The sequence below is a fragment of the Vigna unguiculata genome, chromosome 5, assembly GCF_004118075.2.
Source record: "Vigna unguiculata cultivar IT97K-499-35 chromosome 5, ASM411807v1, whole genome shotgun sequence".
NCBI lineage: Eukaryota > Viridiplantae > Streptophyta > Magnoliopsida > Fabales > Fabaceae > Vigna > Vigna unguiculata.
In genome coordinates this window covers 1167537-1195235 of record NC_040283.1, presented here as the reverse complement: position 1 = coordinate 1195235, position 27699 = coordinate 1167537, and the positions used below count along the sequence as shown (strand labels likewise).

The window sequence follows — 27699 nt, the reverse complement described above, 5'->3', positions numbered from 1 at the left end:
CTATGTCCAAGCCTAAACACCTATATGGAATTTGAAAATAATAATAATTTTTCCTTAATATAAAAATTGAAATATAATTTTTGAAAATATTTCGATAATTAGCAGTGCTAATAATTGAACTTGTCAACCATCATTAACAACTGATAAATGTTGATTTCAATTGCCAATGTGACCAACCTTGTTACTAATTAGATTAGATTAGGAAAATAATTTGGCAAATGGTAAAATAATAATTGTCATGGATAGTGATGTGGATTGATTGGTTGTGTGATGAAAGAGACTAATTAATCTAAACATGATAAAGTAAACATAATATAAAAATGTAAAAATACAAACAAACAATATTTTTCAAAAGTCAATTTTAGATGACAGTTCTTCTTTGTAGAAAAAAATAACAAAGATGATGAGCGTAAGTGTTTATTTTTTTTACATAACACATGTTAATGAGTTATTAGAATTCCTATCAAATAGTATTTTAATACTTTTTTTCTTGCATTTTGTTTGTTCATTGAGAATAATAAATGAACCGAACTGAAGTACACCTCTAAAATCAATAAAGCCCAATAATTGCAATAAAGATAAGAATCACGGAGTTGTTTTCTCAGAAGACCTTGTCTGCTTTTCATTTTTTGTCAAAAATATTCCCTCCTTTCAACAATTAGTTTCTGAAAATGTAGTTTTTCCGATCTAAAAAATTTGTTTTGGGGTGTTTATTTTAAAAATTATATCATGAAAAGTAAATTTCAGGCTATACTTTTTCGTTGTTTATATATATTCCGAAATATAATTTTAAGGTTCCGAAAACTAAATTAGAAAATATGTACACACAATACTGAAAATGTTTCAACAATTACATTGATGTTATACAGAATCATGTTTAGATACTTTCAAATAAACATGTAGGAACACGTCTTGTTGGTCCAAAGAAACATTGTACTCGTGCTTATGTTGTCATCTTCCTTTAACTTTTTTGATGCAGACAAAGTGTTTAAAAGAATATGTTGTTAGTATTTCTCTGTAATTTGAAACACAAATAAACGTGCCATAGAAAAAACTATGCCATAAAACAAGTTTCCATGTCTTGTGGTATCTCTGCATCAAATTAATCAGAAGAATGAGGAGCATTCCACCATTGTTATTTGCATCAAGGAACAAGTTGAAGAGACGATATCACATTCATACAATACGACTAGAATCATATTCCATGACTTCGAACGAAACCTTTACTTTAACAGCACTTTAAAAATGGAAATGCAAGAATAGTTAGATTACTGCAGCTAACTCGGATTCTAGTTTGAGGTTGAGCCATTGTTCTTACCAATAGTCGCGGCATGAACACAAGCCATCCTTAAAATGATGAAACCGATTTGCATCCCTCACAATTATTTCCCTTTGAACAAGCTTTGATATAAGCTTTATTGCAGAGTGACAGTTCACACATGCTCGAAGATTCTTTGTTATTCTAAGTGTGGTTCCAGGAGCAGTACTAATAAGTCCATAAGCAACGGCTATCCTCTCACTATGAAAACTAAGATTCTCTTCCTTCTCTTCGTAATTCAGATCATGCAAAACCGATTCTGTATGTGGAACAAACCCGATCTCCTTCAACCTTCGTTCTAATATCTGAAGCTCGTTGAATATTTCATTAGCCATTGGGTGTGACTTGTCACCCACATGAAATGCTTGCAGCTTCCCATTTATTTCAATTACACTATAGCCAAGGTCCTTATTCAGTCCCTTCTCCCTCATTAGAACTCGAATATGTGCAACACGATCCCATAAGCGGGAGGAAGCATAGAGATTAGAGAGTTGTACATAATGCCCTGTATTATATGGATCTAATGAGAATAGTTTCTTTGCAGCATATTCTCCCAATGTTACACAACGATGGATCTTGCATGCACTCAGAAGTGCTCCCCATACACTTACGCCAGGTTCAATGGGCATTTTCATTATAAATGCACAAGCCTGACCCAGATAACCTGCTCGTCCCAAGAGATCAACAACGCAAGAATAATGCTCATTGCGAGGTTCAATTTCAAAGTCTTTCATGGAATGGAATAGCTTCCACCCCTCTTTTACGAGGCCAGAATGATTGCATGCCGTGAGAAGCCCAACAAAGGTAACGTCATTTGGGAATACACCTGTTTGCTTCATTGCAGTGTAAAGATTAATGGCTTCCCATCCTTGACCATGCAAGCCATACCCCATAATCATGGCACTCCACATAACAACATCCTTATCTGAATTACGATCAAATACCATGCGAGCAGATTCTACACTTCCACATTTTGCATACATATCAATGAGGGCGGTATTAACAAAAATGCAACTTCCAAAGGTACTGTTGCTTACATAGTCGTCCATCCATTGTGCTAATTTGAGGGAACCAACGTGTGCACTAGCTATGACTGCAGATCTCACAGTGACAGAATCTGGTTTAATATTTCTTGAGATCATGTCACGAAACAGATGTACCGCTTCCTCGGCGTGGCCATTCTTTGCATAGCCAGATATCATTGCGTTCCACATAATCACGTTTGGTGTCTTCATTTGATCAAAGAAATATCTTGCAACCGTCGCCATCCCACATTTAGCATATAAAGCTGTAAGCGAGATAAGCAAATCAGGCTCATCTTCAAGACCCATCTTGATGACACAACCATGAAGAGATCTCCCTTGCTCCAAATCATCTACATCGGTATAAGCCCTCAGAATGCTTACCAGAGCAATCCAATCTGGTTTCACATCAGCATTTCTCATTTGACTGAACATTCGCAATGCTTCCATAGATTCCCCGTTCTGCGCATATCCAGAAATGATGGAAGTCCATGAAACAATCGTTCTATGGTATAACCCATCAAACACCACTTTTGCCACACTAATACGACCACATTTAGCATACATTGCCACCAGGCCATTCTGCACAAACACATCCGACCCAAATCCATATCTGATTATCTGTCCATGAATCAGGCAACTCAAACCAAAATCTAATAACTCAGTACAAGCTTTAAGTACATAAGGAAAAGTAAATCCATCCGGATGGACTCCTGTCCATCTCATCCACCTATACATATCAATGGTGTCCCTGAACATATTGTTCCTCGAATAACTCCTAATGATAGCATTCCACATAAACACGTCAGGGAAGCAAAATCCATCAAACAGCTTGCGAGCATAACAAATTTGCGCAAGATTCGAGCTCCCATTAACCAGTTTTGTCATGAGAAACCCATTATGTTGAAGCCCAGAGACAAGTAATTGGTTATGTATCTGATCAAGGTGTCTCTTGTGGGTAGAATTATCAATAAGAGACGCATAAAAAGAGTCTGAATTGACACCACGATCACGGTTAACAGAATGTTCAGGATGAAGAGCTGATGAACAAATATATTTGACACACTTGAGCACCAACCACGTGGGTATTTCAGAAGTTGTAACCTTTCGGTACTTTGCAGTAAGGGGAGATAAGCTAAAGAAAATCCAAGCCATAGAGCTGCGTCCATCATCTTTCAATGTATGTTTGCAAATTCTAAACTCATATCAACTGATGCACTTCAATTAGACAAATGGTGATCTAACCAATTCAGTTTCTCGTTTCCAGCTACCAGCCTATTGAAGCCCGATTTAATTCCGATTTCTCTGTCCAGCCTAAATTGGAGTACACTGAACTGAAGCATTTAATCAAACACCTAGGTCATGTTAAAAGCGGATATAAGTGACAACAGAACTTGTTGAAGCATTTAGTCGAACACGTAGGCTATGTAAACTCTGGAGGCACGAAATGGGCTACCTTGAAGCAGCGAAGAACCAACCAAAGCCAACCTAGATTGAAGCTAGGTCACAAAAGGGAACGAAAATGGAAGTGAAATGAAACTGAATATATTGAAGGCAAATATGAAAACGAACAATAACATATATGAATCGGAAGGAAAGTTATCGAATGCGAACACATGACAGCGAATGTAAAGCAAATGGAATAACTGCAAACCACACAGATTGAATGCGAAGCAGAGATTTATAGAGAGAAAGGGAAGAACAATGCAATAAGTTTTACCTTGACACAGAAATCCTTTGGGAATGGTTTATTATAAAATATTTTTTCAAAATGTCAAATTTTTAAATAGTAGTATGAAGATTAAAAATTGTCAGAACAAAACATCATATTTTATATGAAAAGAATACGGTGATTCTTTAACTATCATGTTATACGGTGAAAAGTGACCATTTTTCAAAAACCACCCTATTAAAACTGTAATTTTTTGTAGTAAGAAGCCATTGATTAACCAAAATTATTTTGATGAAAGCGAAATTAAACAGAACACAAATTTAGCATTACTTTCATGAATTCTTAACCTGGCATGGACCTTCTCTATTCCTTTCATTCAATAAAACCATGCTTTCTAAATACTTCACTCCAAACAATTCAGCTTCATCACCAAATTCTTTTATGTTCCATTAATTTTCTACCTTCTCTCTCTCTCTCATCATCATCAAGACATTTGCATCAGAGGTACTATGTTGTATTTTGTTTTGTTATGTCCAGCCTTTCTTTCATGTACGAATTTCTGCAGCATTTTTCATATTTTTTCAACATGAGTATTTCATATATGGACTTTGCTATTTTATGCAGTTTTCTGAATTAATAACTACCAACTTTATTGCATAAGAACTCCAAATGCTGGTATACCTAATCAAAGACCTTATTCTCTTCATCTGCATTGAAGTTTGAGTGCATGTATGTAAATCCTGGTTCACTTCTTATCGTTTATATGTAATACACTTTTTAGTAGTTGAATTGTATTCTTCATTGAAAAACCCTCATGTAACTTTTTTTTTGTTAACTTCGTCCTAAAAGGCTTATAACAGAGAAAAGTGAAATCATCCTTTTCATCCATTAAAAGTAACTTATAAATAAATTAAAAATAACATTTTGAAGAAGCTAATATGAAATAACTTCTACAATTTAACATATGCATAAATTTGTATTTTTTCTAATGTAGATGTTCATTCAGATGTACCCTTTTGAAATGCCTTCTTTTGTGGCATCGTTTATTTCAAGTTATTGTACAAATAACATGTTTCTTTTCAGTAACTTCCATTGCAATGGCTTCAACATGGAGTATTTTAATTTTTAAATTTAATTGAGACCACTAATATCATAGTAGAGATAAGTGAATTTTCACTGTGAGAACATAATTTATTTTGAGATGACTGTAATTAACCTTTTTATTTTGAGATTGTAAACTATTTATTTTGAAATTATTCTAATTTTACCTTTTCGTAACGAAATCATAGACTTTATTATTAATATTTTGTAAATAAGAAGAGTTAAACTCACAATTTCTTCTATTTTGTGTTTCAATTATCGACTAAAGTTAATTCTTAACATTTTAGTAGCGAAAAGAATTAAATTCACAACTTCTGGATCTTCTAAATCCTTCGAACCAACCTTACATGTCTAATAAATTAACATACATTTATCTTAAGAAGATAGATTCGAACATGTACCACCCAGTGATAGCGTATTTAGGCAATTGCATAAATTTAATTGAGTAAATTAAATTAACATGGGTAAAGTTTTTTCAAGATACACTAACACCATTTTTTTCCAAGTTTATACAAAAAGATAATATGTAGTTTAAAAGCATTACATTATTTCTCCTTTTATATATACACACACCTTTCAAACATTTTACTATAATGATAAAAGAAATGTAAATGTAGCCAATGATTACGTAATTTACTCAACCTAATTTACATGCACTTGAACATGTGCCTGAATGCAAGAGTTAACCGCGCATGCTTGTCTTCAGGACACGGGACTTGAAAAATGAAACCAAATCAACAAACATATGACTTTATTTTATAGTTTTATTCTTCAAGCTTTTAGTCAAAATTTCATCTTGAACTATTTATTTCCGCTCAAATTTAAAAAAGAAAGCCACAGCCACACAAAATATATTCTTGCCACGTTTCTTCCAATCAAATACCAAACGCACCCACCATTAATAAAAAAAAAAAAAGCTAACTTCACAGTATCAATATGAACTCCCAAATATATTCCATTATCAAGTAAAATGTTCACTACCATTTTAAAAGATCGTGGTATCTATATACTATAAGCTATAAGTTCTCATGTTTCAATTGGTTCAATTTTTCTCATTCACACAAGCTCAAAATCAAACCAGCAATTCTTTACAGCTAATCACAGTCTCAGAAATTACAATGAGTGTCAGCCTGCCATGTCGAAGTCGTCTGATGGCTGGTATAAGTCGTAGTTCTCGGGAGCTTCTATTTTTCCAGTAAGATAGCCATTCCCTGCAAAAATTAATGTAACAGTCTTGATTGTCAAGTACTTTGATAAAGAAAACAGCTCTCATGCGCGAATGAGATACAGTAACGCTTTCTAAATTTCCGTATGAAATAAAACAAGGAAGGTAATTTTCATCACACACAAGCTCCATCACTGTACTCCACAGTCTCGTTAAATTCATACACAAGAAAATGAGACCCATTAAAATGGTTTCTGGAGATGCACGAATATGCAAAGTATATTACATATATAAAGGGACTTTTGGACAAGGACAGAAGTAAAAAAGTTCTCCATTTAAATGATGGCATGTGAATATTCTTCCAATAATAAATAACTTCATGTATTGAACAATTTTAAATAAATATGCATGCCTCGTCATTTAATTGGAGATGTAAGGAACTTGATCTAAGCCATGTCCTATACATATAGAAAATCTCAAATCCAAGAACTTCAATTATAAAAGTAATTATCAATACAAAATTCTCTATTATAAAAGTACGGATTTCTGCAAGGAACATCTGAAAAGGGTGGTGAGGAGTTGAGATAGAACGAGCTATATTGACAGGAAGAATTGTTCTTGTATCCAGAACTGGTTGGAATACTTAGGGCATATCATCTCTAAACAGAGGAATTCAACAGGATTCTAACAAGGTAAAAAGATACGTTAGATTGGCTCACTTGTGGGTGTGAAGGGGCTTAGGGGTTCCTCGTGTTCACTTGTTATCATAGAAAGGCGAGAAATAATGGGGAGATAGCTTGATCACTTAAACAACTTGCGTACAAGGGAAGTCAAGTGCATCCATAAAATCCTCATGACAGAATGCCCGGGGAATGGTGGAGGTCATGATCAAGTAGAAGGGAGAACAAGATGAGTTTTGAAGAGAGGAGAGTGATTCAAACAGTGGCCCAAAGTCACCAAAGTTTATGTGATTAGTTTATGAATTCTCAAAACTGAGGAGAGAGAGACTTACTATCTAGTGGTGTGAATGGGTGATGGCATAAGAATCTGCCCTGACATATGGTAATGGAGACTTGGGAGATTGCGAAAAAACTAGAACTAGACCTCTTGAATGCCTAGAATGGTTTTTTCCATACCTCCTGGAAAATACAGCTATACTAGGTCCAGGATCACCATGATCCAGCCTAATACTAAATAATACAGAACATTCTTTTTTGTTGCCTTTTTTTGTAATTTTTCTGCCACATATCAACTAGCTTCCAACGTATAACGTTAAAAAACAATAATCTTACCTTTATTTGATTAAAATAAAGACAAGTACATGAAGAAAGGATAAGAAGTTACATACCGGGGTTTGATAGCAGCCCATCGAAAACAGGCACATGGTTGAAATTTCTAGTGGATCTTAAACTCCCATCAGACGGGAAAACAGAATCTGGTTTGTTGGATTCTGGATTCTCATTCAAGTACTGCAGATCATCATGGTTCTGGAAACCTAAATTATCAGAAGGCCCAGCAGAAACATTGAGCTGGGACCAAAAATCGTCAGCCTTTGTCTTCTTATCTTTGGAATCAACCTCGGTCTCTACTTCTGATTCTGCATTAACACCAGGTGCCACATTCTGCTGCTTTCTTTTGGAGCGAGCCCGCCTGTTCTGAAACCAGTTATAAACATTGGTCTCAGAAATCTGGCCATGCTGGCTGAGCTCAGCAGTGATCTCCTTGATCTTTTCCTTGCTGGGAGTTCCAGTCCCCTGATCAAATATCCGCTCCAGAATCTGAAGCTGCATAGCCGTCGGAGTCCACCTCTGCCTCGAAGCTATTTTGTGCCCACCAGACCCCAACAAAGGATCGCAGTACATGTTTCCCAGTCTAATCCCTGACAATGAAAACATCAATCAAACAACGTTGTTATTACGACTAAATAAAGAAAAAACCATCAATGTAAAGGATGTTTACACTCTACTCTAATCATATAATAAAAAAAATCATGCATGTTAAGTTTGCTGACTATTACCATACCCATCCTAGAATTTATACAAACTATGACTACTAAATCCAACCGGTTGTTAGAATATACACTGACATTGAACAGAAATTAAATTAAACCACACCATCTTGAGAATATATGCCTCTTTCGATTCAATAAACAGTTCTAATCATCAAAACTGGTTTTGGATTCCTTCATTAAATTAGCCAATAAGTTATACTTGTACAATTTCGAAGTAGCACAGAGGGAGAAAAACTTTATGCAGTTAACTAATCGACAAAGTGATGGTCATGGCTGAATTAATAACAGTTTAATTGAAGAGTGAGGGAAAGTAAATTAACACACTAACACACATTGTAACATACACCAACTAACTAAATAATTAAAAACAGTGAAAGATGAATCGAAACCTGCGAGATCTTGGTGAGAAGAGATGGTTTTGTGCATCTCGATGAGTTGCTCGCAGATTGTTGCGTAAACCGCAATCTGCTTGCGGAGAGTCTCGAGTTGTTCGTCGGTCATGACTTTGACGTACATCATTTCGGCGTTCCCGTTGGGTTGCCAACGCTGCTTCTGCCAATCCATCACGTTCACCATCGCCTTCTCTCTGCGATCACACATAAACACGTGTGTACAATGTCTTATATATTTATTTATATTTATTTATTTATTTTTAATTGAGAGTTGTGAACCCTAATCATGAAATGACGAAAACGAGAAGCAGAGATAATTAAGAATGGAAGAGAAAAGGTTTCAGATCTGACATGGGAGCAGAGAGCGTTGCTTTGGTGTCAGAGGCGTATGTTAGCACTTGCCGAAGCTGTGTAGGCGGCGTACGATGCGGGGAGAGAATAAAAAGCAAGAATGTCCCAGGGATATTCTTGTCCAAAACAAATTATTTCACTGTCCCTAACCAGCTCTGGGCTTTTTATTTCGCAAAATTCTACAGTTTTTGGAATCAATAAATTTCATATTTAGAAAAGAAACTCAATTAAAAGTGTCTGAGGTTTAGGATGTTAAACTCTACAACTGTATTTGTATATAAAAAATTATTAGTATAATTAAAGAAAGTATTATATCTTTTTATTAATTTATTGTTAACAATTTTAATGATTTATTAAGTAAGCCTTATAGTTATAAATACAATATTTTAATGTATGATTTATTTGATAAATAAGAATATTTTATATAGAAAAGGTGTTTTAGGAAGATTTAAAATTATTTACCAAAAAAATCTATTTTTAATATTTTAATTTGTGCATTTGTTGTATAATACAGAAAACTTGATAGATAAAAATGCTAAATGTATTTTAGATTATACTTGCAGGATTTGAGGGTAAAATAGAAAAGGAAGTTGTAATTTATGTTTTTAGTTAAGAAAGTCATATATAGTTTGTAAGGATAAATAAGAGATTCAGGTATTACGGAATATTTTATTATAAAAAATAATTTCTTTTTGTTTGTGATTAATATTTTAGAAATATTTGCAAAATTTTCTTGGAAATTAAAGAATGATATGATATTTTTATCAAAAATTTGAATAATTTATGATATTAAATTATGTAATTAAAGTAACATAATATCTGTATCATAATATTTAGTAAGAAATTCAGTTGAAATTTGTACTCTAAAGTAAAAAAACAAAAAAAAAAACACGACATATTAAAAAATACAAGTAGAATGTTTTTTCACAGCATACGCGTAGTAGCTAAATAACGTCAAAAAAAATATTAATCATTATCAAAGAAATAACAGTCAAAAGACTTTGTTGAAAATTGTTTGAGGCCATATATTTTAAAAATTGTGATATTGTTCATGTTATCTTTTAGATGCAATGAATTTTGTCTGTAATATAACTTCATTGTTATTACATGTACTATTATTTATAGCATGAAAATATTATTATTTTAAAAACGTGAAATATCTATGATTTTATAGAATAATTTTATAGAATAATAGAATTATTTTTTACGAGACTTTCTCCGCCAACTCGATATTTATTGGTATGCCACGTGGCTGAATTTATCACATCTCACAAAATGCAAAACCAACATTTCTAAAACGTATGAAATAAAATAAAATTTTACCTTCAAGGAATTAAAATATATTTCATGCAAAATAAATAAAATAAAATGATGAATTAGCAAATTGGTTTGTTATAATTGAGTAAATTCATGAGTTGTGCAAGCTAACGTGATTATATAAATTGTGAAAGATAAAAAACTTGGCTAACCTTAGGAGGTAGTTGGTTGTGGCATGTTATGGAGGAGTGTTGTAAAATTGTAATGAAAAGAAAGATAGACCATGTCAATGATATTGAGATTGAGGATGAGAATGATAACAATGAGACATTCACTACGAATTCACAACAAAAGATACCATCAACCAGAGCATGTTCATTCGGATGCCTTTGTAATTTCTCCGACGACCCTGCACATCCCACAATATTGCAACCACAATCACTACTACCTTCACCTTCTTCGTTCATGCAAACACTTGAACCCTTTGTTCCAAATCCATGCTCGTTTAATTGTCACAGAACAATGCACCTTGACTCAATCTACACCTAAATCAATTACAAACCCATCTCTGGTTCTGTGGAACTCATTGATTAGAGCCTATTCTAGACTCCGTTTATTCCAGGAAGCAATAAAATTGTATCATACAATGTTATGTGTGGGACTTGAACCTGACAAGTACACATTCACCTTTGTTTTGAAGGCTTGCACTGGTGCTTTGGACTTCCATGAGGGTGTTGCCATTCACCAAGATATAGCTTGCAGGGAGTTAGAGTGTGATGTCTTCATTGGGACTGGACTTGTTGTAATGTACTCTAAGATGGGTCAATTGGACAGTGCAAGAAAGGTGTTTGATAAAATGCCCACGAAGGATGTTGTTTCCTGGAATGCAATGATTTCGGGGTATTCTCAGAGCTCAAACCCTGGTGAAGCAATGGAAATATTTCGGAGGATGCAGATGGAGGGTGTGGAGCCTGATTCTGTGAGCATCTTGAACTTGGCTCCGGCTGTTTCTAAACTAGAGGATGTTCGTTGTTGCACGTCTATAAATTGTTATGTGATTAGGAGACGTGTATTTGGTGTGGTTTCTAACTCATTGATAGATATGTATTCAAAATGTGGTGAGGTAAATTTGGCTCGTCGGATATTTGATGAGATGCAGGTTAAAGATGATGTCTCGTGGGCAACGATGATGGCTGGATATGTGCATCATGGCTGTTTCTTTGAGGTGCTTCAATTACTTGATAAAATGAAACAACAACGTATGAAGATGAATAAGGTATCGGTTGTAAATTCCCTTTTAGCGGCTGCGGAGATGAGAGACCTAGAAAAAGGGAAGGATGTTCATAATTATGCTTTACATGAAGGGATGATGTCAGATATTATTGTTGCTACTCCTATTGTGTGCATGTATGCAAAATGTGGTGAGTTGAAAAAAGCTAAAGAGTTGTTTCTTAGTCTTAAAGGAAGAGATTTGGTTGCTTGGTCTGCCTTTTTATCAGCTCTCGTCCAAGCAGGATTTCCTGGAGAAGCACTGTCTATATTCCAAGAGATGTGGCATGTAGGTTTGAAACCAGATAAAACGATTCTGAAAATTCTTGTTTCTGCATGTGCAGACATTTTAAATGCAGGGTTAGGTAAGATTGTGCACTGCCACACTATTAAAGCAGACATGGTGTCTGATATTTCAGTTGCAACAACCCTTGTCTCGATGTACACTAGATGTGAATTATTTATGTATGCTATGGCGTTATTCAACAGAATGCGGTATAAAGATGTTGTGGCATGGAATACCTTGATAAATGGGTTTACCAAATTTGGTGACCCACGTCTTGCCTTCGAAATGTTCCATACATTACAGGTTACTGGGGTTCAACCAGATAGTGGAACCATGGTGAATTTGGTTTCAGCTTGTGCCCTTCTGGATGATCTACATCTAGGAACCTGCTTTCATGGAAATACTATAAAGACTGGTTTTGAATCTGACTTGCATGTAAAAGTTTCTCTAATAGACATGTATGCCAAATGCGGGAACCTTTTCTCAGCTGAGAACTTGTTTCAATTAATCAAGCATGTAAAGGATGAAGTACCTTGGAATGTGATGATTGCCGGGTACCTGCATAATGGAGGTGCTAATGAAGCAATTTGCACTTTTAACCAAATGAAATTAGAGAGTGTAAGGCCCAATTTAGTCACATTTGTGATCATTCTTCCGGCTGTATCATTTTTGTCAATGTTAAGAGAGGCCATGGCTTTTCATGCCTGCATAATTCGAATGGGATTTATATCTAGTACCCTGGTCGGAAACAGTCTTATTGATATGTATGCTAAATGTGGACAACTATGTTATTCAGAGAAATGCTTTCATGAGATGGAAAATAAAAGCACGATCTCCTGGAATGCAATGCTTTCAGGTTATGCAATGCATGGCCAAGGTGAACTTGCCCTCGCACTTTTTTCACTTATGCAAGAGACCAATGTCCATGTTGATTCACTTTCCTACCTCAGTGTATTATCTGCCTGCAGACATGCTGGTTTAATTCCAGAAGGAAAGAACATTTTCCATTCCATGACTGAGAAGCACAATCTTCAACCCAACATGGAACACTATGCCTGCATGGTTGATCTTTTAGGCCGTGCTGGTTTATTTGACGAAGTTTTGAGTTTAATTAATGGAATGCCAACAGAACCCGATGCTCAGGTCTGGGGTGCCCTCTTGGGAGCATGTAAAGTGCATTCCAATGTGAAGTTAGGAGAGGTTGCCCTTCATCACCTCCTTAAACTTGAACCAAGAAACGCGGTTCATTATGTAGTTTTGGCAGATATATATGCTCAATGTGGTAGGTGGGTCGATGCCAGGACAACAAGATCAAATATGATCGACCATGGATTGAAGAAAATTCCCGGATATAGTTTGGTTGGAGCTCATAAGCAAGGACAATTCCTTTCTGGCTAGTGGCAAATCCCAACCAAACCACTGCTACAACATGCAAATACAGAACAACTTGTTATAACATGTTTTGACAAAAAGAAATAGTTGTTAGCATTCTGATAGTCTCACTTTTTTCGGCACATGGCAAACAAATATGTATATTAGAAAAGTATTATGCAAACTTCAATCATTCATTTGATATTTTACATGTAACCATAGTATGAAACGAAACCAGTAGAATAACTTATGGTTTGCTTTGGGACCAAGTCACCAAGCAGCAAGTTTCTGTTGATGTAACAATATAGAAACTAAGCTTCAAAACGCCTAGTTTGAGCTTTTTAAGATTAAACATGTTCTTCTCAGTAGTAATTGACATGAGATAAACTGATGAAGTGTTTGGTTTTGATTTTGAGTTTGTTTGAAAACTTAGAAAACAAAATAGATAATTAAGCACTTGAATTAAAACCCAACAGTGGAGAACTGTGATACATATATACACTACACAACAAAAACAGTGTTAAACAAATGTACATAGCCTAACAAAAATATTTAGTTTGACTTTGCAGTGTGAAAATAATAAATACATATATATTAAGAGTGTAGAAGTTGGATGGTGAAAACAAGTCAAACAGTTTTGTCTGGTTCGGACTGTATATCCTCAACGCCAAAAACGCCTTCTCCTTTTATAAGAAACTGGGAAGAAGAATGCGGCAAATGAGGAGCGAACACAACACTCATTCTCCTCCTTCTAACAGGCCCATTCTCATCACGCGATAAAAACACTCTCGAGTTGACACAATGGGCCCAGGCCAGGCCCAAGGCAGGGCAGACCCGCCGGCCCGACGAATAAAGCCCATCACTCAAATTTCCAACCCTGACATTTCCATCTCCGATAAAATCCACAACCTGATTCGTCACCACCACCGCCAGCCCAAACCTCTTCGCCAACCGCCGCAATCCGCCTGAGATTCCGAAGAAGAGCGACGACCTGCGCCGGAGGTCCGATCCGGTGTTCTCAAAATCGGAGCGGAAGAGAGCCGCGATGGAATCGATGACGACGATTCGCACCGGCCGCCACCGAGATCGAGAGTACACAAGGAACGTCTCGATGGTTGGAATTAAGTGGAGGAGCTCGTCCGCGGAGTGGACGGCGCGTACGAAGACGCGGTCGCAGGGGTCGGGGAGGTCAGGGTGCGACGTTCGGAAGGCGCCTGAGAGTTGGCGGAGGCGGCGGAAGGGGAAGGGGAACTCGGTGTGGATGAAGATGGAGGAGGCGGAGAGGCCGCCGTGGGAGGAGGGGAGTTGGGCGGAGAGGGCGAGTTGGAGGCAGAGCTGCGTCTTGCCGGAACCGCTCTCGCCAACAAACTCCGTGATGGAATGGCAGGGAACGCCACCGTTGAGGCAGCGATCCAGTACGGGACAGCCGACGGTGCACTTCTCGCTGCGGTGGGGCAGAAGCAAAAGGTTCTCTGGCCTCATCTCGCCAAAAACTCTGGGATTTGAATTCTCGCGGTTATAGCTACATTACCGTGAGAGGGAATAACGTTTCGCTGTCTCGTTTTAAACATCAAAAAGGAGAATTCGGATTCAATGTTAATATTAATAAATTTAATAAATAATAATTCTTATAAACACATTTAAAAAAAATTAAGAATTTTTATTTACCTGTAACTATAAAAGAGGCTTTCTTTAGTTTATAGTTCACAATACGGATTAGATTAGAACAACTTCATTTAAATTGGTTTACGTATTTGATAATAAACAAATTGGATATAATTATTGTATGATTTTAAGTTTATAGCAACATTTTAGGTTATGAATAGAACAATAAAAAGGGAAAAAGATTTATCAAATTTAACGTGTAATTAAAGAGAAAGACTATTACATAAATATTGTAAATTTAGTTATACCTAACATCACCTTTTCTCTTTAACTTAACACATGACAGGTAATATTAAGATTTGTTTATTTTTGTCTGTTAAAAATAAATGGATAACAGATGTAAAACGTTGTCTCAAAAATTTGTTCTCAAGATATAGAATTATAGGAATATTCAAACATCAATTGGGTCCATAGCTCAGTGGTAGAGCATTTGACTGCAGATCAAGAGGTCACTGGTTCGAACCCGGTTGGGCCCTTTTTTTATAATTTGAAATAACTTATTGACTAATTTTGTAAGTGTCCCAACACAACAGTAACTAATGATTGAATACTTAAATTTATACTATAATAGTTATTTAGAAAAAAAATAAATATCATTCTTCTTTTGTATTAAGTAATAAACCTTAAATTTGAACTTTAGAGATAGATTTAGAAAACAAAAGTTTTTTGCTAAGTAGCAGCAAGAGGTAGTATATTCATTGCAATTCTAAAAATCGATAACAAGAATGATTCACAAGTAAAATGTAAAAGATGTGATGTCATAGAATTCTAAATTCAAATATATAATATCAATAAAAAAAAAATAATGGAAATTTAATGAGGTTATATTATAAACATTCATGGATAGAAGAATAACAATTTGATAACTTGTTTTCTATATACAAATAATTAATAATACTTTTATAATAACAACTAAATCAACTAATATGTTAACAAATAATTGTATAAGAAAGTTGTACAACATACTGGTTTATTTGATTTCATTCTCGAATTTTGGAAACTTTCAATCTCGAATTCTACTATTAGCATTCTCAAATTAGTTATGAGCTTGATGCCAGCATTCAATCATATAATTAACTTAGTTTTGCTAACCATTGGATTTCGAGGCGTGGTATTTGAAGAGAAATAATGAAAATATTTGTAAGAAAAATTACTCAATGACACACTTCTCTTTATAAGTTGTGTTCTTGTCACAAAGAACTCGCTCTCTCCCGACTTATCAGAGATCATAATTTTGGTCTTTGTGAAGAACGAATATTCTTATGGTTCTGTTTTTTAGTGAGCAATTGATGATCCGTTCCCAGAGTAAATGTTATCTTTTTATGCTTATGATCTACTCTCCTCAAATCTAGTCGTGGCATGAAGTTTGGGGGCGACGATTTTGACCTCCGAGTATTCCGTAGCTAGGGCGATTTTAACTTCCGACTTCCCATGAATTAACTTTCTTTCCTCTCTGTCCGTTACTTGGTTGTTTTGAACCGAACGTAATAGGATTCAACTAGATGGATTAGGCTCACCACTATTGGGCCGCGTAGCTAGTGGGTCGAGGTCCTTATGTTTGGTCGGCAACCTCGGTCGGAAATAACCCGGGTTCGCCAGGGTGTACATTAACCCTCCGACCTTGAATTCTAAGGGACTGGGATGAGAAAGTCGTCAAAAACTTCATGGCGTGTGTTTCGTACATTTGTGTACTTTTCAATGAGATGTTGCCATGTAGTCCACACTTAACGCGTGTTACGCTTCCCTAGATTGTGAAAAACTGTTGTCTTGTCTTTTTGACATTAAGATACTTAAATAACCCCTCTTTTCGCAGTTACTTTGTTTCCCTTCACCTCCTTACTATTTTCGTACTTATTTTTCATCTTCTTTCTCCGTTTGCTGTCTTGGTGGTTCCTACACACTCCATTTGTGTTTCCCTGCAACAGGTGTGTGGTTTTTGTTTTCCTACCTTCATTGATTCTTACTCACGTATTTGCATGGTGGTGATGATACAATGCCTAATTATGATCTTGCATGCCTGTTTATCCTTGAAACTTTGTAGTATTTAAGTTCTTGCTAGGGTTTTCTGTGGTTTCGGGAAAACGATGGTTTCATTTGGTGGTACTGCTGCTGGGGGATTTTTCTTTCCTTTGGGTTGGAAATAATGGATTTTTTAGCAGTTTTCCTCTTGATGATTTTTGCAGTTTTTCCATTGTTGGTTGAGGAGAGTTTCCATTGTGACTGGTTTTGTTTGGAGTTGGGTTGAGGGGTTTTTCTTTGACGTTTGGCATGCGAGTTATTAGTGGGAGTAATGGCAACTTCTTATGACGATTTTTATCCCTGGGCACCGTTGGGTCTTCGGCATGAATGTTCGAGCTTTACCTCGGATCAGTTCATAACTCGGTATCGTCGAGGTCAACAACTATGCCAAAGCAATGAAAAGGATGTCCTGGTGGTCTGATGTGAGTTGGACTAGCTAATGTGTGCAAATACTTCTACTGATTCAACTGGCCTTTCTGTTTTTTCTATTCAACTCTATTTTCGAAAGTGGGATTGCGTCTTCCTTTGATTTGAAAAGGAGTTGCTGACCGTGTTGAATGTGGCTCTGGCACAACTCCATCCCAATAGTTGGGCCTTTATCCAAGCTTTCCACATTTTATGCACTTATTTTGGGGTAGTTCGGACGTGTCGCAACCGGGATCGCGACGGGACGACGAACCAAAAAAGAAAACGTGTTTAAAAAAAGATTTGGAGTCGCCACCATAGTTATTCTGGAAAACTATGGAAAACCATAAAGATAAGACAAGTCTACGAAAAACCAGATATAGGATCCGGGAGTCGGTTACGCGTAGGAAAGGTGTTAGCACCCTACAACGTCTGCCCGAGGGCGGTACCTTTAATTAAAAATGCAAAGTCGATGTGATTTTCAAAATGTTAATTTCCCCAAAATTAATAAGACAAACATGTTAAAAAAAAAACAAAAATATTTTTTAAGTTTTTGGGTCTGGCAAGAATTGACTTTGATCCTACGTATTCTCATTAAAGATGAGAAATCAGGATTAAGTAGTTTTTTAAAGGATATTTGAAAAAAAAATAATTGAGAAAATAATTTGATTTTTTAGAGGTGTACCTGACAAGGACTGACTTTGCTCCTACGTATCTCACGGTGGAGAATCAAGGATCACGTAGTTCTTAAAAAGGTGTAGTTGTTTGAAAATGTTGATATTTTTGTATTTTGAGAATTTTGTATTGTTTTGGTATTTTTGAATTAGTTGAAAATATGTGTCACACGACGCGAGCGTTCGGACAGACACTAAAAGAGAAAGAAAACTATTTTTTGGTATTTTTAGAAAATAAGTATCACATGATGCGGACGACCGGACAGACACAATAAAGTGAAAGAGAATATTTTATTATTTTATTATTTTTTCTACTTTTTTGCAATTTTTGGTAATTTTCAAATATTTGATTTTTTTCTCAAAAATAATAAAAATAAATAAATAAATGATAAAATTATTTAAGAAGGATAAAAGTGAAAAATAAAATATGAGAGTGCATGAGTAATTAATGGGGGTGTACAAAGTAAACACAACAACAAGCCCAAACAATAGACAGACATGGGGTGCAGGACTATCACATGTGGGGGTGCACGAAGTAAACAAATGGGGCGCATACATTAAAAGATAGGGTGCAGCGAGTAAAATATAAATGAAGTCCAAAATAGGAGTAGAAAGTGTGTGCAGGGGTGCGAGATTAGTAATTGTGGAGGTGAGCGAGGAAGTAATCAAACTCAACAAAAATAAGACATAGGGGTGCGGGTAATTAAAACGGGGGTGTATGAAGAACAATGAAACAGGCCCAGTTGAAATGCAAAAAGGGGGTGCGTGTCGTATGGACGGGGGTGTGCGAAGAAAAAGAAAAGCCGAGACACTTTCCTTTATTCTCTCAAAGAAAGGAGAAAAAAGAAAAACGAAACCCTAAACTCTCCTGCAGCCCCTTCTTCTCGACACCACACAAATCCAGCCCTGGGACGCGCGTCTACTCAACCTCAAACGCCAGCGACGATGGCGGTCTCCGCCGACAGAGCTGCCGGCGCTCGGGTCACTGCCTCGACCTCATGTTTTTTTCTTTTTCGCGAGCGCTCCTTCGTTCTCGTGTTCTGCGTGCGAGGCTCCTTCGTCGCATCTTGTCCTCCAAACACGAGTCACTCTCTCGCAAGCTTCCCGTGCTTCCAGAGCCACCGGTGACGGCGCCAACCGCTGCCGGAAGTGTCGCCGGCCTCCGCTGCATTCCAAGCCTCTCATTCTTCTTCTCGCGCGAGCCACGCTAAGTCTGGAATCCACACCGCGAGCTCCGCTGTCGTGCCCCCAACCGCGATTGAAGCCGCTGCTGCTCAGTCTGTTCGAAGTCCGACTCGATTTCTCTTTCTTCTCTGTTTCTTTGTTTCTGATTGGATGTACGTGGTCGGGAAAAGCGCGAGAGTTTGGTGTTGGAGTGGAATGAGGGTTCCGATTCGGCGTGAATGGAGATTGCAGGGATGGGGGTTGTAACAGAAACAATGAGTGGTTTGCGAATGTATGTGATTCTGGTTATTTGCTTGTATGTTTTATTTGTAGATTGAAATGGTGGTGCTGTGAATTTGAGGTGGTGGTTCTATGAATGGAAGTGGCGGGAAGGATTGGTGTTTGTGTTGACTGCGGCGTGAAGGAGGTGATTGAGAGGATGTGAATCTGCTGTCGAGCGTGTGGGTTTTGGCCTTCTTTGATTTTTGTGCAGGTGAAGGATGAAGATGAAGGCTGAATATGAAGAAGGAAAGGATAATGAGGCTGGAAAGTGGTCTGAGTAGTGGCGCGGGGCCGATGTTGATGATGACGACAGAGATTGAGTGTGATGGGGTGGTGGATGAAATTGGTTTGGCTGTTATGTGTGGACATGCGGACGAGAATGGAGGAGAAAGTGTGTTTCAGAGTTGGTTTGGTGCTGGTGAGAATTAATGCCATGTTTTTTATGCAAGTAACCTCCATGAACGTGTATGATTATGAGCATGATGAGCGTGAAATGGCTTAAACAAGATAAGTAGGGGACAGCAATTCAAACCAAGCTCAACGTATACTTTCACAATTCACAAGCATCGTAAACATTCTTATTGAACAATCCTGATAGGAGTTAAGCAACTAGGGGTACTTACCTTGAAGATAATGTACAATCACCACTCCATTCTCTTCTTCTCCCAGCCTCGGCACACTTCCTTCTCCCCCTTCTGTTCTCTCCGTTCTCCTTATGCTCTCATGATACCTCAACCAAAGCCCCTCTCCTCAGAATGTTCTTTTTTCTTTTATTTATGTGATTCTCTCTGTTTGTTCATGGGAAGTGGCGGTTGCTTTCTTCTCTTGCCCAATATCCAGCAGAGCCACTTCAATCAATCCGCCTCACCGATCAGTCACCATTCATTCCCTTATTTGTATGGTAACTTGCAGCGTCGCATTCCAGGGTATCAAATTAGGAAAGGGCTGGTCTACTGACTGCAGAGAAATTAAATGCCTATGCCTTCCTTTTTCAAATATCTGTTCTATTGTTTTTCTTTTTGCTCTTTTTTTTTTTTTTTTTCAGATCTGTTTTTCTTTTCACTGTTTTTTAATCCGTTTTAAAATTAATAAATAGTAATAAAATAAAATAAATATGAAGAAAACTGAAAACAAAGAAAGAAGAAAGAAAAAAAAGAAAAGATAAAATAAAATAAAAAGAAATAAAATAAGATAAAAGGACATAATAAAATAAAATCAAAGTAAAATAAGATAAGAAAGAAAATAATAATAATTATAATAAGGTAATAATAAAAAAAAAAGAAAAAGCAATCTGGACAAATGGGTGTTGACAGGACGTCAAACGCTTTCTTGTACTTTTTTGAAATGAAAAAAATCTTCCAAGCAGATGTGGTCTTCCTTAAATAGCGTCAGGGGTACGGGTCTGTTGACTTTATTTCAATCTACGTATAAGGGCTTCAAAGGTGGATTCTTGAAAATAAAGGCCCCTCCTCATAGGGCTGATCTTGTGGAGGGATTTCCGTTGTATTGGACGCATAATTCGAGCAACCCAAGTGCTCGACAATTATCTGACCTCACTTAGGCTAAGAAGGAGTATTGCCTTATGCTGGAACATTTAAGGGCGATTTTTGACAAAAAACAACTTTTGAATCTCGAGTTTCAACCAACAAACTTGAAACATCATATTGGTATAGGAACACGATGTTTGTTTTTAAGGGTGATGACCTTACCTGGTGTTCTCAATCTTGATTTCTTTGTTTGCAAAATCTAGGATGGGGATGACAAAACAAGACTTAGCCAAACGCTTCAAAGCCTTGAAGAGCTCTTCTCAGGCATCTCTCACTCAACTGATCCTCGTTTCCTAAGAGGCCATGACATTGGTGTCGGATGAGGAAGCTACACAATCAGCGTCGAGCTTCAAGAGACGATGACCTCTTGATCGGACTCAGGTAGTACTGGACGACGCGACTGCAACCTCTACTCGGTCAAAACACACCCTATCTTCCAAGGGACCAATTCCTCATAAAAGATCCAACAACGTCTACTATAGTTTTTGGGATTCTAATTTTACCTATACAACGCATAGTCAGGCTCATAATGTGTTCGAGGGGGACCTAATGAACCAAGAGACTGAAGTTATTCAAGAAGATGTTTATGGATTCCTCCATAAGGCTGAAGTCTCTGTGGCAGCACTTTGCGAAAAGCTTGGTTGGTTGATTGTTATGGACAAGGATCAGGCTACAAAGTTGGATTCAACTCAAACACAGTCGGTGACGGCGAAAGAAGAAGTAGTTCGACTTAAAGATCAAGTCAAGGGTCTTCATGGTCTGAAGAAGAAGATGGAGGAGAGGGGAAAGAGAGTTACCGAGCTGGAGAAGAAGGTGACTGAGCTAGAGGCCGCATTGCAAAAAGCCGAGGAGGAGTTCACAGAGAAGATGGCGAACGAAGCTGCATCTACTTATGGTGTGGGTTTTGAAGCAGCTTTGGAGCAAGTGCGTTTATTGTGCCCTTCAGCAAATATCTCGGTTGTTGATGCCAACAAGGCGGTCCTTGATGGCCGCTTGGTGGATAGCTCTATGCTTAGTTGTTTCCGAACTTTGATCATGCTTTGACTATTATCTAATATTTGTACTTTGTTTAAAAACTTTGTCAGTAATTTATGTATGCAAATTTACAATTGTACCTTTGTTTTATATGTCGTTGTTCGAGCGATTTAGGCGAGGTAACCCTTCGCATTAATTTTCGTTCCTGTATAGAAAGTGAGGGTAACCCTCAGTGTGTAGCTCAGAGTTCGGCAGAGTAATCCTTAACGCTGATTTTCGTTCCTACATAGAAAGTGAGGGTAACCCTCAATGCATAGCTGTAAAACAAAGTATTTTCATTAAGGTTAAATTCGTTCTCTGAGTTTAGGTTTAAGTTAGTTCGATATAATTCCAACTTTAGCTTACGGGTTGAACCCAACCCTAAGCCGAACTTTAGGGGATTTGTCGATTTACGGGTTGTACCTGACCCCGAGTCGAGCTTGAGGGGATTTGTCGATTTACGGGTTGAACTCGATCCCGAGCCGAGCTTAAGTGGAGTTGACGATTTACGGGTTGAACCCGACCCCGAGCAGAGCTTAAGGGGATTTTGACAATTTACGGGTTGAACTAACCCTCGAGCCAAGCTTAAGGGGATTTTATCGAGATATAGTATGTAGAAACAAAATTTTATTTCAAATTAACCGACCTCGTTAGAAAACCCTTTCATTCCTAAAAAAGGGAAAAAGAGTGTCGGAAGATAGTACATGATTATAACTAAAGAAAAAAGTAAGTTGGTGGCGTTTCAAGTCTGAGGTACCTCTGATCCGTCCAGGGTTTCCAGCTGGTAGGCACCTCTGCCGAGGACATGTCTTATCCTGAATGGCCCAGTCCATTTAATTGATCACTTGTGTTCAAGTTGTAAGGGGTGAGCCTTTCTAAATACAAGATCACCTAGGAGAAACGATCGGGGCTTCACCTTTGTTATATATCGAGCTTCTATTTTTCTTTTTATTGCTTCGCTGCTGATCTTTGCTCGATCTCGAACTTCATCTAATCCATCGAGATTAGCTCGATAACCTTCCTTCGAGGAGGAGGTGTTGAAGACTTGTACCCTCTAAAATGGTTGAGCGATTTCTATGGGCAAAACCGCGTCGGTTCCATAGGCCAAACAGAAAGGGGATTCTCGAGGCGTTGTCTGAGGTGTAGTGTGGTAGGATAGGAGGATTTCTAGTATTGCTTATGCCCAATCAACCTTACAAGTTGATACTTTCAGTCGTATTGCTTATAAGATGACCTCATTTGCGGCTTTAGCTTGCCTATTTGTTTGAGGATGCTCTATGGACGAGAAGGATTGTCGGACTCCCAATTTTGTGCATGCTTCATGAAAAGTCCCGCTAGTGAATTGAATTCTGTTATTGGACACTGGTCGCGTAGGTGACCTAAAACGGCATACGATGTTTCTCCATACAAATTTTTTATGCGTGTGGTGGAAATGTTCGACACTGCTTTCGCTTCTATCCACTTTGTGAAGTATTCCACTAACACTATGAGGAATTTGATATGTCTGCACGCCAGAGGAAAATGGCCTAGGATATCAATTCGTGTAGTGTGGAAAGACCATGGAAAGGATATAGAGTGGAGCTGCTCGGGTGCGGCATGGTGCCAATCTGAGTGTAATTGGCAGCGGTAACACTTTTTCGTGTGCTCTAGACAGTCCTTTTGCAAGGTGGACCAATAATATCCACCCCAAATTACTTCCAAGCCCAAAGCTCGTCCTCCTCTGTGACTTTTGCAAATACTGATGTGAAGCTTGGCCATGATTCAGACGCTCTCTTCTTTGCTAATGCATATGAGGAGAGGTCGAGAAAAACCAAATCGGAATAGTCGGTCATCTATCAGGGTGTACCTGGCTGCTTTTTTCTTTATGATATGGGCTTCTTCCGGATCTTCAGGAAGGTTACCATCACTGAGATAAGTGATGTAGGAAGTCATCCAAGAAGTTGACTAGGGTCCATCGAGGTCGAGGTTATGGTCAAAGAGTTCACGTCGGTCACGACGTCCGACTTATTCACAAACTTGGAACAAATGGATGGTTCCCCCACTGATACTCTTGGAGCTACAAGCGTTTCTCGAATTACCGACTTTTGTTGGCCGGGTCATGAATTGTTGGCTAATTTTGCAAGTAAGTCGACCCGACTGTTCTACTCGCAAGGAACATGTACGAGTTGAAAGGATGTGAATGACGTAGACAAATTACGTACAAACTCTAGATAACATGCTAGTAAAAGATCTCTTGCTTGGATTCCCTGGGATAAGACGGGAGTTGGTCTTCTCCAGAAGCTTAGGAGCTCCGAGCTCCTTGGCTAGGAGCATGCCGACAATGAGAGCTTCATATTTCGCATGGTTAATACTGGTTTGAAATGAAAATCGTAATGCCTGTTTTATCATTGTTCCTTGAAGGTCTTCTAGGATGATTCTTGCGCCACTGCCTTTCGTGCTAGACGGGAGAGAGTCCAAGAGCCTTCGGGTTCGGTTTGACCGTTTTTGTTTGACATGAATGTTAGCTCGGCTATGAAGTCGGCCAGCACTTGTGCTTTGATGGGTCCACGAGGTTCGTAACTGATATTGTATTGGGGGAGCTCAATTGCCTACTTCACTTATCGTCCTGATACATCAGGTTTTTGAAGGATCTGTCTCAGAGGTTTATCGGGCATGACTACGACGAGGTGTGTTTGAAAGTAGTGACACCATCATCGATAGGTAAAAACGACTACCAGCACGGCCTTCTCAACTCCCTGATTTTGTGTTTCAGCCCCCTTTAAAGTTTTACTGGTGAAGTATATGAGCTTTTGTTCGTCATCCTGATGTTCTACTAACGTTGTATTGACGACAAGGTCGATCACGGTGAAGTATAATAGTAAAGGGGTGCCGAGTATGGGCCGACGTAACACCGAAGGAGAGGCTAGATATGTCTTTAGCTATTGAAACATTTTTTCGCATTCATCGCTCCATTGAAAACCCTTATTTTTTCATAGACAAGTAAAGTAAGGGTGACCTCGATCTCTTCCACGGGGAAGGAACCTCGCAAGGGCAACCATACAACTTGTGAGCCTTTGTACTTCTTTGAGATTACTGGGGCTCCTTATATTTACAATGGTCCCGCATTTATCCGTTTGATTCCTCTCTTGATTAACAAGAAACTGAGAAATTTTCCTGCTATAACTTCGAACAAACATTTGTCGAGGTTTAGCTTGAGGTTGTACTTGTTGATTGTGAAGAAGAGCTCGGATAGGTCGACATGATGCTCGCTAGGCTGGGTTAATGTTACTACCATGTCATCGACATACACCTGAACATTCTTTCCTATGGGTGGTTGCAGGATCCTATCCATGAGTCTCTAGTACGTTGCTCTCGTATTTTTCAACCCAAAAGGCATCACCTTGTAGCAGTAATTAGCAGCTTCGCGCATGAAGGTTGTTTTATCCTCGTCTTTTAGGTGCATAACGATTTGGTTATAGCCAGAATATGCATCCAAGAAGTTGAGCATACCTAGTCCTGAAGCGTAGTCCACCAGTGTGTCGATGTTGGGTAGAGGGTATGAATCTTTGGGACATGTATTGTTGAGATCAGTGAAATCTATGCAAATGTGCCACTTGCCATTGGATTTTTTGACCATGACAACTTTGGTGAGCCAGTCAGGGTAATGAATTTCTCGTGTGTGGCCTACGGTATGAGTTTCGTGGTTTTGGCTCGAACGACTTCAAGTTTATCTGGTGACATCCTTCTTCTTCTTTGTACCCGAGGCTTTGCAGAAGGGTCTATGTTTAGCTTATGGCTCATGAAGTTAGGATCTATTACTACCACATCGGTAGGATGCCATGCAAAAGAGGTTTGATTGGCTCGGATGATGTTCACGAGGTGTTGCTCAATGTTTGGGTCAAGGTTATCTCCTAATTTGACGAGACACCCTTTATTTATTTCAACCTTCTTAATCCCTCCAACCGGTTGAGGTCTACGGTCTTTCCAACTAACTTGAGATTCGGACTCAGGGGGACTGCCGACGGTGTAGGTGGTTCTTCGTGCTTTCAGGCTGTTCTCGTAGCATTTTCTGGCAGTGGCCTGGTCGACCCGAAGTGTGGCGACCTTCCGGTCGAGAGTTGGAAATTTTACCTTCAAGTGGACCGTGGAGACCACGGACTGTAGTCGATTTAACGACGATCGTCCCAGAAGGAGATTGTAGGACGAATGAGCTCTGACGACTATGTAGCGAATGGTTATGGTCTGCGATGCTTCCCCATCAGTGAACGTAGTACGGAGATTTACGTAACTTCTTACTTCCACTGGATCTCCTGAGAATCCCACCAGGACTCCGTCGAAAGGCCTTATTTGGTCGGAAGCCTGACCAAAACATGACGTCTGCAGAGCTTCCTTAGTCTATTAAAACATGGTGAACTCGTCTCCCCATGGCCACCACCGATACCACTATTGGATCGTCTTCATGGGGCATCACATCCAAACGGTCGTCGTTCGAGAATAAAATGTTGGGAGAGGGGGGATTGATGAGATATTTGTTACCATCACGCTCGACGTGGTTCCTCCTCTGGCAAAACCTCCTGCTATTGTTAGTAAATCACCTAGAATAGGAGTTTTGCGTACGCGTCGCCCCATCCTTTAAGGTGTTTCCAGCATATTTGGATAGACATCCTTTTTCTTTTAGTGACGTAATTGTTTCGTAAGAGTGAAACACCGTTCAGTACATGTCCCCAAGCTTGGTGAAACTCACACCATGCTTTAGGATCACATCCTAATGATCTCGTCGTAGCCTCGAGAAAACGGAGTTGCTGACGGACGTCTAGGTCTTTCAAAATATTACTTTTGGAAGAATTTATTCGCAGTGGGGAGGTGGGTCGGATTGCACTTGCCTTCCCTGCTCGTTTGGTGACTAAGGTCTGCGCTACATAAATCTTCCTAGGGTCACATGTCGGTCTGACCTTTTTTCCTTTCTTTTACTTCTCATAACGTCATCTGCCTCAATGTGGATGGATGCCCTAGCTCGGACTTCGGCCATAGAAATAGTTGAATTTCTTACTAACGAATCATTGAAGGAGTTAGCTCGCAATCTTTTGAGGAAAGCATCTACCAGGATGAAGCAAAAGCAATTTAAGTACTCCCAAAGTGGCTCATCAGCCCCTGTTTTATGTCAAAGAGATCTACAATCCGTGGAGGTTTTGCCCTGTTAGCGACAAATCTTTCCAAGAATAACCGGCAAAAACTGGAAACGAGGTGATAGTGGACTTGGGGATTCCACCAAACCATTTGAGTGCTCCTCCAATTAAGGTACCTACGAAAACTTTACATCTTACAGCGTTGTTTTTGCCTGAAATCAGCATTTGGGTGTTAAAGGCCTTCAGGTGGGCCTCAAGATCTAAGGTACATGTGTAGGGAGATAGCTTGGGAATGATGAACTGATGCGGTACTTGCTCCGCCATGACAACCGTGGAAAAAGGGTGACCTTCCTCATCGGCTACCTCGGTGATACGGCGACCTCTTACGCGATCATCGCGGACTTGGAGGCAACGTAAGAGTTCTCCATGGGAGGGTCTTGCTCTTACAAGGGTGTCTTCCATCCTTCGTCTGACATCCTCCGCTACTTGCTGAGCTGTAGCTTCGTTGGCTCTAACCTGAGTTTCCTCTGCTCGTAAGCGTATTCTTTTGTTTTCTCGCCATAGTTCCTTTATCTGTTGTAACAACTCCGTAGTGGTAAGTTCGGTGGC

General features: G+C 38.5%; 5 protein-coding genes and 1 non-coding gene across 6 annotated transcripts; 3 read left to right on the top strand and 3 right to left on the bottom strand.

The window, feature by feature from the left end:
* Window positions 1-929: 929 nt before the first annotated feature.
* LOC114183417 (pentatricopeptide repeat-containing protein At3g12770) lies at window positions 930-4157 on the bottom strand. The gene is made up of 2 exons (XM_028070430.1): window positions 4061-4157; window positions 930-3839 (listed from the first exon to the last, which is right to left on the bottom strand). Exon 2 carries the CDS (start codon window positions 3493-3495, stop codon window positions 1315-1317), a length of 2181 nt encoding a protein of 726 aa, XP_027926231.1. The 5' UTR covers window positions 3496-3839; window positions 4061-4157; the 3' UTR covers window positions 930-1314.
* Window positions 4158-6044: 1887 nt separating this feature from the next.
* LOC114182998 (WUSCHEL-related homeobox 8-like) lies at window positions 6045-9181 on the bottom strand. The gene is made up of 4 exons (XM_028069814.1): window positions 9033-9181; window positions 8679-8875; window positions 7627-8157; window positions 6045-6324 (listed from the first exon to the last, which is right to left on the bottom strand). The coding sequence occupies exons 2-4, from the start codon at window positions 8863-8865 to the stop codon at window positions 6239-6241; spliced, it is 804 nt and encodes a 267-aa protein (XP_027925615.1). The 5' UTR covers window positions 8866-8875; window positions 9033-9181; the 3' UTR covers window positions 6045-6238.
* A 1337-nt stretch (window positions 9182-10518) lies between these two features.
* LOC114183907 (pentatricopeptide repeat-containing protein At2g39620) lies at window positions 10519-13573 on the top strand. The gene has a single exon (XM_028071086.1). The coding sequence runs from the start codon at window positions 10573-10575 to the stop codon at window positions 13240-13242; it is 2670 nt and encodes an 889-aa protein (XP_027926887.1). The 5' UTR covers window positions 10519-10572; the 3' UTR covers window positions 13243-13573.
* A 130-nt stretch (window positions 13574-13703) lies between these two features.
* On the bottom strand, window positions 13704-14799 carry LOC114183908 (DNA repair protein XRCC3 homolog). The gene has a single exon (XM_028071087.1). The coding sequence runs from the start codon at window positions 14695-14697 to the stop codon at window positions 13843-13845; it is 855 nt and encodes a 284-aa protein (XP_027926888.1). The 5' UTR covers window positions 14698-14799; the 3' UTR covers window positions 13704-13842.
* A 485-nt stretch (window positions 14800-15284) lies between these two features.
* On the top strand, window positions 15285-15356 carry TRNAC-GCA. Its single transcript has one exon. It is a non-coding gene; the product is annotated as a tRNA-Cys (tRNA).
* Window positions 15357-20692: 5336 nt separating this feature from the next.
* LOC114184252 lies at window positions 20693-22096 on the top strand. Its single transcript, XM_028071537.1, has 2 exons — window positions 20693-21091; window positions 21175-22096. The coding sequence occupies exon 2, from the start codon at window positions 21521-21523 to the stop codon at window positions 22013-22015; it is 495 nt and encodes a 164-aa protein (XP_027927338.1). The 5' UTR covers window positions 20693-21091; window positions 21175-21520; the 3' UTR covers window positions 22016-22096.
* The last annotated feature ends 5603 nt before the right edge of the window (window positions 22097-27699 follow it).